This window comes from Apostichopus japonicus, chromosome 9 (assembly GCF_037975245.1).
Source record: "Apostichopus japonicus isolate 1M-3 chromosome 9, ASM3797524v1, whole genome shotgun sequence".
Lineage (NCBI taxonomy): Eukaryota > Metazoa > Echinodermata > Holothuroidea > Aspidochirotida > Stichopodidae > Apostichopus > Apostichopus japonicus.
Window position 1 is genome coordinate 11,019,173 of NC_092569.1, and position 16,135 is coordinate 11,035,307.

At 35.7% G+C, this 16,135-nt stretch overlaps 1 protein-coding gene across 1 annotated transcript; it reads right to left on the reverse strand.

The window, feature by feature from the left end:
- Positions 1 to 1,508: 1,508 nt before the first annotated feature.
- LOC139973356 (uncharacterized) lies at positions 1,509 to 10,665 on the reverse strand. Its single transcript, XM_071979976.1, has 8 exons — positions 10,077 to 10,665; positions 7,410 to 7,440; positions 6,692 to 6,864; positions 5,851 to 6,115; positions 5,213 to 5,421; positions 4,559 to 4,876; positions 3,454 to 3,715; positions 1,509 to 2,175 (listed from the first exon to the last, which is right to left on the reverse strand). The coding sequence occupies exons 1-8, from the start codon at positions 10,155 to 10,157 to the stop codon at positions 1,874 to 1,876; spliced, it is 1,641 nt and encodes a 546-aa protein (XP_071836077.1). The 5' UTR covers positions 10,158 to 10,665; the 3' UTR covers positions 1,509 to 1,873.
- Positions 10,666 to 16,135: the final 5,470 nt, after the last annotated feature.

Here is a 16,135-nt window from a genome sequence, read left to right on the forward strand (position 1 = left end):
CACTGAACAGGATATAATGATCGTTGCCAAACTACATGTTATTGAAGGCTTTTGGGAAACAATATTTATGTCTCTGAAATCTGTTTAATTGGTGTTGTCTCTTCGTACATTTTTCTGTCAAGAACATCTCACTAACAAACGGCGAATTGTTTCCTGTTTAGCCTATATAACGAACATTTGTAGACTTAACGTGGTGTAAAAGGCTGAGCTTTTATAGTAAAAGTATATTGGTTTTAAAGATATCGCAGTGAAGTTTTCATTCTCTTGTTTTAAAATGAGGCAAATTGTGCTTCTTTTATAAATAAACGCAAAGATGATTGGAATGCACTTGTTAGCAGGTTGTGCCTGAATTTGCTAAATGGGTGCTTTAGCAAAGATATTATTAGCAGTCATTGACAATTCAATCTTAACGTTCTTTGTTCTTTTTTAATTATTTCAAATTTTACCGACCAACTCTTTAAATAAGATTGCGTCATCAGTTGTCAAATGAAGAGGCGTAGAAATATGCGATTCAAGTGATTTATTAATTGAACCAAGGCCACAAATTCCAGAGGCTCCCGAAGGGTTTTCCCTTCCATATTGAATTAACGAATCACAATTGGTATTTATGTTCCCTTATGAATATTTGAATGATTGCCAAAGTGTCTATGCTTCATCGCTAGGGCCAAGGTGTTAAGGGCTAGATTAAGGGGCATTGCAGTAATTTCATATGATTTTCGTTCTCTCGTAGAGCTTTCAAAGCAAAAACATTCATATCAGAAATGGGAGTTATGGACCCACCCTGCAACATTCACTTACAATGCCGCAAGAAACCGATAATAATTTCCAGTTTTGTATTGAATTCGACGGCACATGTTACTGTCGTTGGTGGGAAAAAGACAATTAGCTTGTTTTCTTTAACCGGTTGCTTTAATACCATTGGGCTTTGTAAAACTCAGTTTATAGCACTGTGTCGCAAACGTTATTAATGAGGGATACATTTACAAGAACAATAGGAATGAAAAATTCAACTTGAGTTCTGCATTAACATTTGTCCTGCTGAAGTTCCTAGAAAAATACTATTGGTTTATATTAACTTTCCTACGACAGAATGTTTTTCTTCAAAACCCGATGGATGGCAACACACTTACACATTTCACGAAATTTGGTTCACAACTCGTTTCACCGGTAAAACGTGTGTTCAATACTTAGTAACGCTAAGGAATTCGTATAATACTGTACGGAAGAAAACAAAAGGTAAGCCAAAGATCTGAATGGTGCAAATGTAATTTGGGAATGGGAATGTATTTATATAATATAGCCTAATATATAAGTAAAGCCCATATTTATTTTCTCTGAGTAATGTATATAGATGTTTATCGCCAGCAAATAATTTCTGTCAAATGTCATCGATATACAAGGCAGACACAACTGAAGATTTGAATACATCATGTCGTGTCGTGTTGGTACTCTCAAATGAAGGCACATCGAGAAGCTTTTATTTTTTTATATTTTTATTTTGTGTTTTGGTTAGCGTACACATAAGTTTGAGTTTCACTTTAAAATGGTACAAAATGGATGCAACAGATGTATATTTGCTATGTGAACTTTCCTAGATCTTTCTTCAACTTCAACTTTTCTACACATAACTGTCTCAGCGGACTGAAAGTCCTATGCTTTTGAATGTGTCCTCCTTATTTTTGTTGTAATACTCGATAGTTCTCTGAAACAGAGAGAACAAATTATATAATCCGATGAATTTTTTGTATGCATGGCTGAGAAGTAAATTCTGAAAAGCTGATGAAACTGTTTTTGCCTAATTGCTGAAGATATCTCAGGATCCATATTTTACGAAACTTCACTATCTATATGTATGTGATAGATATGTTTGTTATCAAACTGGTCGTATCCTCATTTTTGTACCCGCGATACCGCACTCGTTCCCAGAAAGTTTATACCAGAAGATTCCGCGGTAGTCGCTGTACTGGTAGTCTCCGTTGAGGTTAGCATAAGTGCAATGGCGGAAATATCCCTTTCCATACCATTTAAAGCAATGATTGTTATCATTATGATAACGATGAGGGTACCACCAGGCACCTTGATGCCTCTGTGCACAGTTACAATCATCCGTACCATCGTTGTCCCTATCGCGCGTGCTGAACGGATCTCCGGAATTCGAGCCCATAGAGTTATAACCTGAAAGGATGGAAATAAGGACGTATTTAATCAGCATTGCATACATAGGGAACTGAAAAACTCAAACCATAACATGGTAGGAATTTCTTGTCAGTTAAACATCTTCTAGAATTCATTTAATAACCGTATTTAACCTTTAATTTATATGTAAACATGCTTGCAATTATTCAATACATGCTTGTATGTGAATATTATATTGATTTTGTTTAAGTGCAAAAAAAAGTATGGTTATTTATAGTGAGAGGAGGGGGATTGGGGTGGTGGGTGTGGATAAATGGATATAATTTATCGCCACTTCGATTTGAAAACTATACGTATTTATTCTTTCTGTAAGCCAGGTTCGTACATTAAGGTTTTCCAATATACTCAATTCATCGGAAGTGAAAGAAATATGCGATTAGATGAATTTGTTTAAGGCCGAATCTAAGGGGATAAGATGCATCATTCAGGAAGTCTTTCCGTCAACGAGATTATAACTACCCAATTGTGCATTAGTTCAAAACTTGTTTTCGCCTTTGAGAGACACATTCACCAATTTAACATCACATCATATATGGTGTCAATATCATCACTTCCATATGTGTGGTGTGCATGAGTCACATTCTATTAAATTATGTACATCATTGTATTTGTTCAGATTAATGATATCATAGTAAAGTGATTAATGAGGTGAAGAGGTCGTGATCCCGCCAAACCACGCAACTCTATCGCTTATCACAGTAACACTTCAAGCGATATTTGGTTAATAGTGATATTGCCCACATCTATTACAGCAAATTCAGTTGTTGTGTCAAGTTTAAAACGTTTAAAGTGTTCTGAAATTCCAGTTTTTCAGATTCGAACAGTTGAGGTCATCATTGTTCGTGTCTTTTCGATCAGCAAGTGGATTGAATAGCATTAGGCTCAGTTTTTTTTTAATTATGATATATTTAATAACTGCATCTTCCAATGAGTGAGTAATGACAAACGTGTGGCTGGTCAAATTATATTAAACTTGGTTGCATTTTTGTTTCCCATTCCCTTCACAAAGTTTAGCCACGATGTCTTGGAGGTTTATTAAAATCACTATTAAAGACAATACTGATGTAGTAGATTACGAGTAACAACAAGACGTGGTTATATATTATATGTATATATGTTTTGTTTCACTTAGCAACTTCTGTTTCTCGAGCATTTTTCTGTGGATCATGTGGAGTGTGTTGTGCAATGTAAACCAAACCAAGAACGAAAGTTATCAAACCAAAGCCTTATAAAGTAAATGTTGCAAAATACATCAACCTGCATTTCCAGAGAACGAGCCTAAAGAGAGCGTATATTTGTCATCCTCATCTCCAATGCTGAATCTGGAGTAGAGGGCGTAGTACTGTGAACCAGCTGAATCTGTCAGATCCACCTTAAGTTGGTATGTCTTCTGAGTTGTATGGTCGTGAATCTTGTCGTTACCAAGCCAGTGATCACCGCTTAGACTTCCAAACCCGTTCCTGTACGCATTCCAACCACGATAGAAGTTAACTGAACCAGACCTCCTTCGCTGGAGAACCTAGAAATATGTAAAGGTATAAATATGATATAAAGTTAAATATCGTTCCAATGCTGTTTTCGTCATTGTTTCCTCGTACACTTTTATCTGATATATTATTTATTATATCTACCTAGTGCCCAGCAGGTATTTTTTTCAAAACCCGATGGGTGGCAACGCACTCACACATTTTAAGGAATTTGGTTCGCAACCCGTTTTAAACGTAACACATGTGTTGTAAATACGTAGTAACGATAAGGAAATCGTATAATATTGTACAAAAGAAAATAAGAAGGTAAATTCATGTATCGCCACATATCTAAAATGGCGCAAATGAATGGGAATGTAATTATTTTAATGAGAAAGTTCACGAAATGTTTATAGCCAGTAAACAATTTCTGCCACAGAGTGTTGCTCTTAATGGTGTCTCAGACCATTGAACATGTTTCTCTCGTGAAGAAAGCTAGGCCAGCCAGTACCGTTATGTTTAGATACTGATATTTGTGTCTAGAAGCTGTTTCTTGTAAGACGACACCAGACTTACGCCACTGAGAGCTAGTAGCGAAAAAAAAAAATCGTAATTGCATTGGACATCTCTCGCTCAATAAATACACTCAGCACAAAAACAAAATCTCAAATTCGTTATGTGAAATGATCTTTCCGGTGAGTGTTAAGTTCAATAGATATTCAACGTCAGACATGGTGATGCACAGTCGAATTGATATATCGACAAAATTGTCCTGTTTAATCGAGAAGAAGCTTCGTAGTGCCTTTTTTATATTTAAACCTGTACTGCCCGTGGGCCGCGTTCTTCGATCAAGGCGGTTAGAAGGTATCACTCTCTTGTGAAAAGTGAAGACTTACAGTCCATCCTCCTCCGTCTGTTGACATCTCACAGTAGACTTGGAAGCCAGAGTCCTCCCAGCCAGTAGGATAGATGGTATAAACCCCATCGGTATGGATCCCTGTATTGTATATCTCGTAGCAATCCTTCAGGGGTCTTTTCCGAATACACGTTATCCCATCTCCTTCAAATCTATCGTTGCAAATACATCTTTGCACACCGTCTCTCTCCTGACACGTTGCATCGTCACTACACCGGTAGTCATCTTCATGAATCAGCCGATTATCGCTGCAGTTAACACGGGAAGTACAGTCAGAATTGACAAATGATTCACCGTCCTGTCGTGGAAAATATACTTTGACAATTTCAGTTTATCAAAAACCCATTTGCTGAATCACTTGTTACTAATGAATTTAAGTCAAATTGCCATGACCAGTGAGTTTTCAAGTAATACTCATTAATAGTTCATAGAATAATATATGCAAAGAGTAACTTGAAAGATTTAGCGAAGAAGGAACATCGTATATATAAGTAATACAGCATGTGGAAATGAGGAATTGACTAGTGCTTCCATACCATTATTAGCTTATGGAAGAAGTATACAAAATCAGCATATATCTTTATAGCAGCTTCAATGAGAAAAAAACAAACTTCTCACTGATCCATTGACTTACATTAAGCACACTTCCCTTTTCTTGTACAAAGCATCCACACTGACTTTCAGGTATGCAGTCCTCTCCTTGTATCATATAACCGTCTGGACAGATGCATCTGCCTGATTCCATAGATGCTGAAGGGATACACGTATTTGGTTCGGTACAACGTCTCTCACATGTACTGTTAGCAAACTTCGTATTCGATGGACACCACTCAATAAATGGACCTGGGTGAAGGTAAAAGAAAAAAATAATCCTAAAATTGACTTGGTGGTTTGACGCATTGAAATTATTAAATGGTCTAGAAATGATGTCGTAATCGCTGCCAATAAACCCTTTATCACCCACAGTAGAGACAGTGGGTGGGGAGGGGGGGGGGTGAAAAGATTAACTCGTATTAAAATTATGGTAAGCAACCCTTTTTGACAACGACAAGGACATTGTTAGATTCTATTATTACGTTAAGTTTAATAGTTCTATAAATATATTCTAATAAATATATGTTTCAATAATTCTACCTGAAACTCTAAAAGAAACCTTGAACAGTTGAAGAGAAACGTTGCACGTACCTAACAGAGTTTTAATGAAAACATGAAATAAGATTGAAAATCGTGCTTCGTTGAGATAAAACCTACATGCTAAAACAGGACCTTTACCTGCATTGCCACCTTCGTCTCCAAGACTTTGAATAGAATATTGGCTCCATTCACCAACGATACGAAAATCGTCGTAGGTCACGTGATACGAGTGCCCTGAAGCATTCGTAAAGTCCAAACGAAGTTGATACTTCTTTTGATTTGTTAGGTGAGCGATTTTTTCATTTCCTAACCAAAATTCACTTCCCAAAAATCCAAAACCGTGCTTGTAATCTAACCAATTCCGATTAAAGTTGATGAATCCATTCGTCCGTCGCTGTATTACCTGTCGTAATAAAAATGAATGTAGGTCTATGTTCATATCTTCACAATGGAGAGAATTTGGTTTTCTTTTGACGGTTGGAACTGATTGGCAAAATTGCTGAAAATTTTCTGAGTATTTTTGCCAAAAACCAAATCTTCATAGGATTTTTCCAACGCAAAGACTTGATAATTTCAAGTTTCCATGATATTTGCAAATCCATCTGGCAACAGCAGAAAAGATTATCCACAGAACAAAATAATATTTCTACAACAAAGATATATTTTAATGAAAATTCTTAGTACGCAGAACTTTGTCTGAATTAAGTTAACATTCTAAATTTATCAGGTTTCAAGATTTTGATTAACATAATGCTTTTGAACAGCATCAACTTCGTTTACTACGTTGGTATGACATTTTAATGCTGCTTAGTGAAGTACAGTCAAAATTGTGTCTCCTGTTGTTCGAAGAGGAACGCAAAAAATGTCAGTATTAAAGTTCCTGGTTGTTTTAGGTATCCGTTGATCTATTTTATTGACTGATGCAGCATTATTTTTAAGTTTTGAAACTATTTATAAGCTTGGCTAACGTTTAACTTACCGTCCATCCACCACTGTCTAAGTCGTTATCACAGTACACTTCGAACGCCTCTGGGAAACCAGCAGGTTTGATTTTGTAGACACCAGATGCATTTTGGGTATTTGAACATGTATTGAGGATTTCGTGGCAATCTTTCGGGTTCTCGGTTGATGGAAATATAAAGTAAGATAAACCTATTTCAGGAAATAACGGATAAAAGTAACATGAACTTTCTCTTTTTCTTCTGCAGCCATCAGTATCTATGGATGTATAGGTTACTTTTTCGATTATAAACCTGTAAATGTTTAATTGTAATAATGTCTACCAGCATTTCTGCTAAGAAAGAGTCATCCAATTGTTTAATTTAATTTTGTATAGGGTCCTTTTTTTCATGTAGGTCTTTAACTTCATCAAAACAATTACCCAGTTAGTTGACACGCCGATTACTCAGCGGGCCAATCAAATCACCTTAACAGCATTTAAAAAGATCGAGAAAGCTATAGTGTCTGTCATTGATTTACATTTCCACCTTTCCTCAACAATTTGTATTAAATGTTATAACAATTTTTGGTTCCAATTTCTGATATTTAATTTATCCTAAAGATCTACATTAATGAACAAACGTAACGATGATTTCAAATACGAATACTATCACCTGGAATCGTAAAAGGGTCTTTTGAATCATTGTAAGCTAAAGTGTAAGGAAAAAACTTATAGTCAATATCAAATGGTAACTTACTCGATGATTGATCTGTGACGTCAGGAGAAGCCTGCATATAAGACAATGAACGTATATACTGATCTTTATATTCTCACTGCACATCAATATCAATGAGATGTTCGAGTATAAGATATGTGCAATCATGTGTTCCTTTCACTTTATTAAATATTAAAGCATTAATTCTGTGACGAAGTGCGTAAAATTGTCATTACTATTGAGATGATCGCAAATTCTAAATACATAATCTAAACAAAACAATAGTTTTTACGGCAACAACTAACGTATAGAAGGTCGGGTTAAAAAGCCATTTCTGGAACAAAGAACCGTTTTTTTTTCTTTAAGCAACATATTAGACAAAGTGTTCGGTCGTCTCAAAGATCATATTCACGTTATCAGATTCAGGTATCTTCAGAATAACAACAATTGCCAAAAACATATTTTCTTTGTCTATTCCCATGTCGGTATATGATTTTCCTTTTTGTAGGAAACATTTGATATTTGTGAGCAGCACATTCTACGATTGCTTTTCTTTCTCTCTCAAGACAATGTTGTAATAGGCAAGTGTATTACTTTTCGTTTCGATTCGATTTGATGATGTACAATGCAGAGCTTACACGAAAGTATTTGATGCGAGATGACTATTATCGCTCTATAGTTTATATTTCATTTCACTCATTTTTGTTATCATTTCATTGTTTTCTGAAGCAACATTTTCATTCTGTTTGGAAGTTGCCAGGGAAGTTTCTCACTACAGTCTCCCAACAAACTAAGGCAAAGTGTCAATAACGTTCGACAGAAAACGTAATAAAATTAAATAGACATTCTTGGCACGAGATCCTATCGCAGTGAACAAAGACTTTGTAGGAATTAAAAACAGATGCTCAATCCCTATGTTCTGGAAAAGATAATAATGAATTTTATTAGATCGCATGAATTTAACTCAGTACCATTATCTGGTATTTGGATATAAAATGGAAATGCTGGTTCGTATGAACGGAATCAACGCTTAGCCGCATGGACAAGTCATTTGTATAGATAAATATCGCTCTGGCAAGTATAAGTGCACATTGATCATTTATTTGTTAAATCTAATGTCTTAATCTTTTCATTATTTACCAAATTGCGATATTTTCTGCGAGCATGAAATGAAGTTATGCCGATAATGTGAACTCATTGGCTACTGATGTGTAGCTTTATGTAACATTACAAATGTGTTTGGTATGTCCAGAACAGAGCGGTCAATTATTAAAATATACATAAATTGCAATGGAGTGAACCTCAATATGTAATCATCACATTGTCATCAACTTATGCGTTTACTATGTATTTGTAAAGTTCTTAGAACACAACTCGACTCAGTGACCCCTGATGTGTAGCTTTACTTAAAGTTAAATATCTGCTATATCAATAGGAAAGGAAATCTGTATAAATCGACAATAAACTTGAAGATAACCCCCTAAATTTTACCACCACGTATACAACTATAGTTAACGTTTCTCATGTTCTTAGAACACAATGCTGCAGGCAATTTTTCTGTGACCTTACGAGCCATATCTGTAAGAGCGATTACGGAGATGGGTTTAACACAAGGATGTGTAAGTGAATTGGTAACCAAAAAGGCCGAGGTAAAAGATGATGCTGATATTTGGTATTTTAACCACAGATTTTTGTCGTAGCATAACTGAAAGCCTGTGAAGCTTTGCAGATTGTCAGTATCATTTTGTTAAACCAGAAAAATGATTCGTTCTTGAATCAGAATAAGTTTGGTCTTGTGTGTGATTAATTCTAAAGTTATATAACGGACGTCCTAGGTGTTTAATGCATTACTTCGACAGTTTCCTTAATCTGCATTGGATTTTTAACTTTATCATAAAATAGTATAAAGCGTCGTCAACGTTAACAGTAATATTTTAAAGAATGAGTTTCTTGACACATAACCAACATGAGGTGTATAGTGTACTGTTGGGATATGGTATTATCATATCTTTCTTATAACGCAAAATGTTATTCTCAAACAAGGTTACAATGAAAATAACTCACCTGGATACCCAAAGGAAACATGGTTAAGTAAAGAATTTAGAACACGAAATATTTCGTTCAGCTATAGTCCCGATATATATATATATATATATATATATATATATATATATACATAAACATATATATATATATAGATAAAAATATAAAAAAATATTAAATATTAAATATAAATTTGTGGATGTGTTGACGTATTCAAATTAAATGTATAATAGTTTTAAAAGAACAGTTGATTTTGCTAATTCAGCGAAAGAAAATAGAAGTGAAGCCTCCATCTGAGTGTTTCGTTAAATAACTATTTCAATTAACTGATAGTTAACCTACATCACCAATTAAAACACTTTACTATTTCTAATTTTTATCATTTGATAATTGAAAAGCTGAGATGCCAAATTTCGAAAATCGTGAAATTATTGAATACCTTCTCCAAAAATTGTAAACTGTATTTCAGTATCAGTTATGGTAAATGCAACTTGGTGTTACAAACATTGCAGTGATAATAAATGCACAGTGTTATATTCAATGTTGAAAGTTCACCCAAGATGATCTTTGTTGTAAAAAAATAACGGAGTTGTAAATCTTTGTATGCAGTCCATAGCCTAAAGACATCTCACCCAACCAGACCATTTTTTTTTTGGAGAAACTTACCGTTATGAATGCAAAGACATTCCATCCCATCAACAATGTGAAAAAGTTGACACAGAAAAGTTCCCTTCTTTGGTACTCCATCTTGCGAGCCCTGTGCTTTACGAATAATACCTGAGATTATCTTCAGGAATTATCTTCGCCGTTTCACCTCAAATGCGGAAATTCTCGAAAAGTAAGTACCGAAGAAGCTTGTGGAAACTTTGAAAGGTTTTTATCGTATTACGTGACGTTTGCGACTACTAGACCATCCCATCTTCACAAGTCCCTTCTAGTCTTCCGTTAGAATGTATGTAAATAGAAGCTATGAAATGTCTCGGAGTGACATGATTGGGTGTGACAGCGTTCTAATGCGCAAGTCTGCAAGCGGCTGATGTAATTTTAAACGAGGAAGTAAATGAAGATGTAAATGAATGAGTCTAGTATGACATCCTATTACATTACGATATATTGTGTATTGATAAAATGACTGGCGGATGATGATGGACGGTAAGTCTAGTATTGCATCCTATAGTATAGACAATGCATTGTATATTTATGAAGTATGGCCGACGAATGAGAACGGACGATAAATCTAGTAAGACATCTTTATAGTATATATAGACGATAACATACATAAGTATAATATGACTGACGGAGGAGGATGGACGTTAAATCAAGTAAGACATCCTATAGTATCGACGATATTGGGTGTTGGGGATATAAGGGTTTCCCCTTGTGTACTTTTTGACCATTTTGTCGCGATTGCTATCCAAATTATGATGAAGCTATGATGATAGCAAATCCTACTTAGTCCCGATAATCTCGCAGGACAGACTATGATTGTACGTACATACAACACTTTCTGAAGGTGTTGGTTGATTTCAAAACCAACTAGTGTTTTTGAGACACTCGTTGACTTTTCGCCAACAAAAGCGTCAATTTCTGTTATATCGTTTTATGCATACTCGCAGCAGGTATATCCGACTGTGTACATTGTCATCGGCTTTGATACAGGGGTGGGACGAATCCCTGGGAGCTGCAGCATTTCAGATAGTTCTTGCCCTTTCGGCGAGCGAAAAAAACTCATTATTTATACATGTCAGTAAGAGGAAATCAAGTTGTCTTGAATAACAAGTAACAACCATCTGTTCCATTTTAAGATATGTCTTTATCCCTCATAGCAAATTTGAAGCACACTAAACGAATTTTCTAAAAAGGAATTATTCCTTCATCTTTGTTCTTGCTTTCCTTCCTTTTTGTTTGGCAGATGTATGAGCTGCAAGAAAAACTCCGTGTGGACCTTACCCCGTCCTCCTCTTGTTCTCACCCCTCTTGTGCTGTGCTGAATGGAAACTGCCTCCTTCATCAAATGAGTGTGAAGTTAACGGCCGCACTTGAACATGTTTCGAATCGATATTCGGTGGAGGATGAGTAAGAGGTGGAGAAGTCAGATGGAATTGTTAGTCTCATTGTAAGATAAATTGAAAAAAGTCATACTCACTCGCTCAACTATATCATAGCTGTATTCTTCCCCACAACCATCTTCACCCAGCTTCCACACCAGCCAATGAAAAAAAAAAACATCTCATTTAAAGATTCTGGTGGGGAAGTCTCAGTTTGTTTTAATCCTTCCCACTCATTAATATGCATAATCTCCATAAGTATAAACAATGTCATCCACCTACTCATTGGGTACAATATCACTGTACCTAAAATTGTTACAATATCCGAAGTAAACATCTTGTGTGTGCTCCGGTCATTTAGGGGCCGTTTCAATTTGGATATTACCTGGTATGTCTGTGAAAACCAATTGTAAATTTCCACTTGAATGTTATCGGAAATACTACCAAATATGCAAGAATGTAAGCGTTCCCTCATTAGTAAAAGTTCAAAAATATATTTGTTTTGTCACTCTAAAAGTACATATTCAGACTGAGATATTAAATTGTCTATTTTATAACCCACAATGACAGGGACTTATTTGGAGGATCAGAGTAGCTCTAACAGAGTCCTTTTGAAAGCCTTATAGCATGCTAAATTTTGGGGGCCGATACGGATGTCTTTGGACACTGTGAAAGAAACTACCTGGCAAGGTAATTTGTTGCATAGTATGGAAATGTTTACTCTGTTAGTAATACAGATAAAGAGTTTGTGCATTTAAAATTACTATTGACTTAACTTTTGGGCAGGTTTTGCTGTAGCATTAACTTAACTATCAATTTGAGTAGTCGTAGGGTTTTTATACTTACTACTAGCTTCAGAGAATTCAAACGATACATCAACCATAAGGAAGAGGCAAATGAGTCGAATGCTTCTTTCCACGTTGAGCGGTGTATCAGTAAACAGTATCTATTTTCAGGTTACCCTCTTCACACTTACGACAACGATGACTAGACCTACCAAACTGCAGCAGCAAATGTGTACTTGAAGCTACAGCTTATGCGCATGATCAATATGATGAAAGCTTACCAAATGTATATGTAATACGTGAACCATCTTATTATCACATTTAGGCATACATTAATAGATGTTTGCTTTAGAGAGATAGTTGCCAGCGGGGATGTGTATACTAATGGAGATTTTTTAAACGTTGGAACATTGATGAGCAAGTCTTGCTAAATGCGTAACCGATTTGAACGTTATGAAAGTATGACGTGACTGACGATTCGAAATGCTATTTAAAAATTATTAAGGTAATAATATATACCTGGGTTCGGCTTTATTGGTCGAACTCTTAAGTACCTATACATCTGAGAAAGTATTTTAGGTAAGTTTTTTGCCTATTCTTCTCAATTTTTCTTGTGTGAGGTGCGAGGTGTAACCGGTCAGTTTTGTAGAGAAAACAGTACTAATGAACTTTCGGTTTTACTTTGTTTTGTTTCTCATATTTGTTTGGTATTTTCTATTTATATCAGCGTGATTTCAAGGCTTCAAGATTTACTCTAAACTTACCTCTACAATTTTTATCTACTTCAAGTCTTTGCATTTTACGTTGTCTCTTTCTTTGTTGCGAATGTCTGATTGAAACCAGAACGCCGAATTGCTAAATAAAGAAATCGCATAAATAACGAAACCAAAACTAAATGTCTGTTCTATTTAAAAATTATTAAGGTAATAATATATACCTGGGTTCGGCTTTATTGGTCGAACTTTTAAGCACCTATACATCTGAGAAAGTATTTTAGGTAAATTTTTTGCCTGTTCTTCTCAATTTTTCTTGTGTGAGGTGTGAGGTGTAACCGGTCAGTTTTGTAGAGAAAACAGTACTAATGAACTTTCGGTTTTACTTTGTTTTGTTTCTCATATTTGTTTGGTATTTTCTATTTATATCAGCGTGATTTCAAGGCTTCAAGATTTACTCTAAACTTATCTCTACAATTTTTATCTACTTCAAGTCTTTGCATTTTACATTGTCTCTTTCTTTGTTGCGAATGTCTGATTGAAACCAGAACGCCGAATTGCTAAATAAAGAAATCACATAAATAACGAAACCAAAACTAAATGTCTGTTCTTGGTCTTAACTTAAATAGCAGAATTTAATTCCAGTGACATATGCTCTGTAAAGAACTATAACAAGTTTGTACATTTGAACAATGAACAAGTTAGACATATAACGTAAAATGATGGGTTTATTCTATCTATATCGTTTTCCTTTGTCTCCAACTATCCCCCCCCCCTCAACCCACACACACAAACGCTTACCCCTCGCATACTCCACACACTCTCTCGAGCGATCTCACACACACGTCCACGCTTACCTCTCGCCTACTCCACACACGCAAAAATCCACAGTTATGTTATAATATGAAGGTCTGAAGTGATATCAGTCTTCCGTCTTTAAGTTATTACATTTACCATTCGATACACCGATAACACTAAACAGAATATTACGGGAACCTTCATGTTATTCAAGGCTTAGAGTTATCAATATTTATGTCTCTGAAATTTGTTTACTTGTTTTTGTCTCTTCGTACCTATATTCTGTCAATGACATCTCACTCACAAATGGCGAATTGTTTCCTGTTTAGCCTATATAACGAACATTTGTACACTTTACGTGGTATAAAAGGCTGAGCTTTTATAGTACAAATATATAGGTTTTAAATACATCCCAGTGAAGTTTTCATTCTCTTGTTTGAAAATGAGGCAAATTTTGCTGATTAACGATAATTGGAATGCACTTGTTAGCAGGTTGTTTCTGAATTTGCTGAATGGATACTTAAACAGAAGATATTATTAGCTGTCATTGACAATTCAATGTTAACGTTAAGGGTTTGTTCTTCATATTGAATCAACGAATCACAACTGGTACTATTATTTCCTCATGAATATTTGAATGATTGCCAAAGTGTCTATGCCTCATCGCTAGAGGCAAGGTGCCGAATAAGGGGCAGTGCAGCATATTCATATGTATTTCGTTCTCTCGTAGAGATTTCAAAGCACAAAAATCCATATCAGAAAGGGGAATTATGGACCTATTCTGCTACATTCATTTACAATGCCGCAAGAAATCGATACTCATTTCCAGGTTTGTATTGAATTCGACGGCACTGTCGTCCTTAATCTGGATCTAACCTCTATGCACCCTGATTAAACTTCATAAGGGATCCTTACCACCCTATATCTGACTTTTTTTCTGAACATAATCCATGTTGTGTCGGTATAACAGTTCATATTTGAGAGACTGACTTCGGTCAGCTTGCGGCTTTGATAAGCCAATTAGGCTTCTTCGCGAGTTCCTGCTTGCAGGAGGATCTAATATACATACATACATACATACATACATACATATTCCGCTGTTTGGCTGTTCAAGCAAAACGATAAAGCTCCCTTCTTGTAATGATCTTCTAGCCATACTATTCTGTAACAGTGCCCCTGTTCATTCTATACCTACCCTTATATTTGATGCCGACTGTGATATGGGGTGTGGCAGGTTTGTAAGTTACTGGTAAGTGATACAAGCTACGTTATATGAATTTTGAACTAAATGGATAGGAAGACCAGTATTGTGAACAGGATTTGGGTGTAACATAATCCTCACGTAGCTCTACCTACGACAATCTACTCCTCACTCTTCAACCCTTTACCTCATTACTAAACCCAACCCGTAGCCCTGTAACCTTAAACACCCTATTCTCTTACCTTAACCCCTAACGCTAGCTCTTATCGTTTACATCATCAATTCATATTACATGTCGAATGTGTCTTCTATAGGCCATACCCTTGATTGTTGGTGCTTTTCAGAATTAAGAGATCTATTCCATTTACATTTAGATCTAAGCGCAACCCAGACCCACCAACACGAAAAACCAAGTGTGCGTTCCATCTCTCCTGAATTACCGATCAACAGATATGTAAGATTTTGACATTGAAATAGGATACTGTATATTAACACGTATGATGACTTTCTGTTTGTTCTCGTGATGTGAATTTCACATCAACACTGGCGGATCCGTATAAGATAACATTGCCAACAACTTAAAACTGTGGCGCTTATTATTGAATACATTTTATCAGTAGATTAAATTACAACTGGCTGTAATAACATCGATCTATATTATAGTTTATATCTAAATCATTCTATTAATTGATACAGACAAAATTCTCATCCTGAAAGACTATTAAACATCCAATCTTCAATATTAACTCGATGAAAGAACGAACAGACTAATCTGTGTGTATTTCTACCGACGTGAATAAGTGTTACTCTGCTACTGAAGTATATCATCAAGAGAATATGCAAAATGACGCGACGGCCAATATGTAATGTGCTTAATAGGCCTACCTGACAGCATCATTAGTGCCGATAAATTCTAAGCAACTAGCTCGTTTTTGTGATGATCTTAAATAGATTGATTTGTTTTCTTTTTCTTGAGACATCTCACGGGCCGCAAAAAAAATCATTGGCGGGCCGCATGTGGCCCGCGGGCAGTAGGTTGCCCACCCCTGACTTAGAGGATTACGGACGCGTTTGCCAACCATAGCACCATCTTTACAACTGAATATAAAACTTGCAGATTCTTAGTTAATGAAGCCTGAAGATTGGGTCAATTTTTCTAAACCACTTCATTCACCAAAGA

Excerpts from the sequence above, each read along its gene's own strand:
- LOC139973356 (XM_071979976.1), bottom strand. The coding sequence starts at position 10,157 with ATGGAGTACCAAAGAAGGGAACTTTTCTGTGTCAACTTTTTCACATTG. Across the intron at positions 7,441-10,076 it reads ATGTCTTTGCATTCATAACG|GCTTCTCCTGACGTCACAGA; the intron begins GTAAGTTTCTCC and ends TCTTATATGCAG. Across the intron at positions 3,716-4,558 it reads CAGACGGAGGAGGATGGACT|GTTCTCCAGCGAAGGAGGTC; the intron begins GTAAGTCTTCAC and ends ACATATTTCTAG.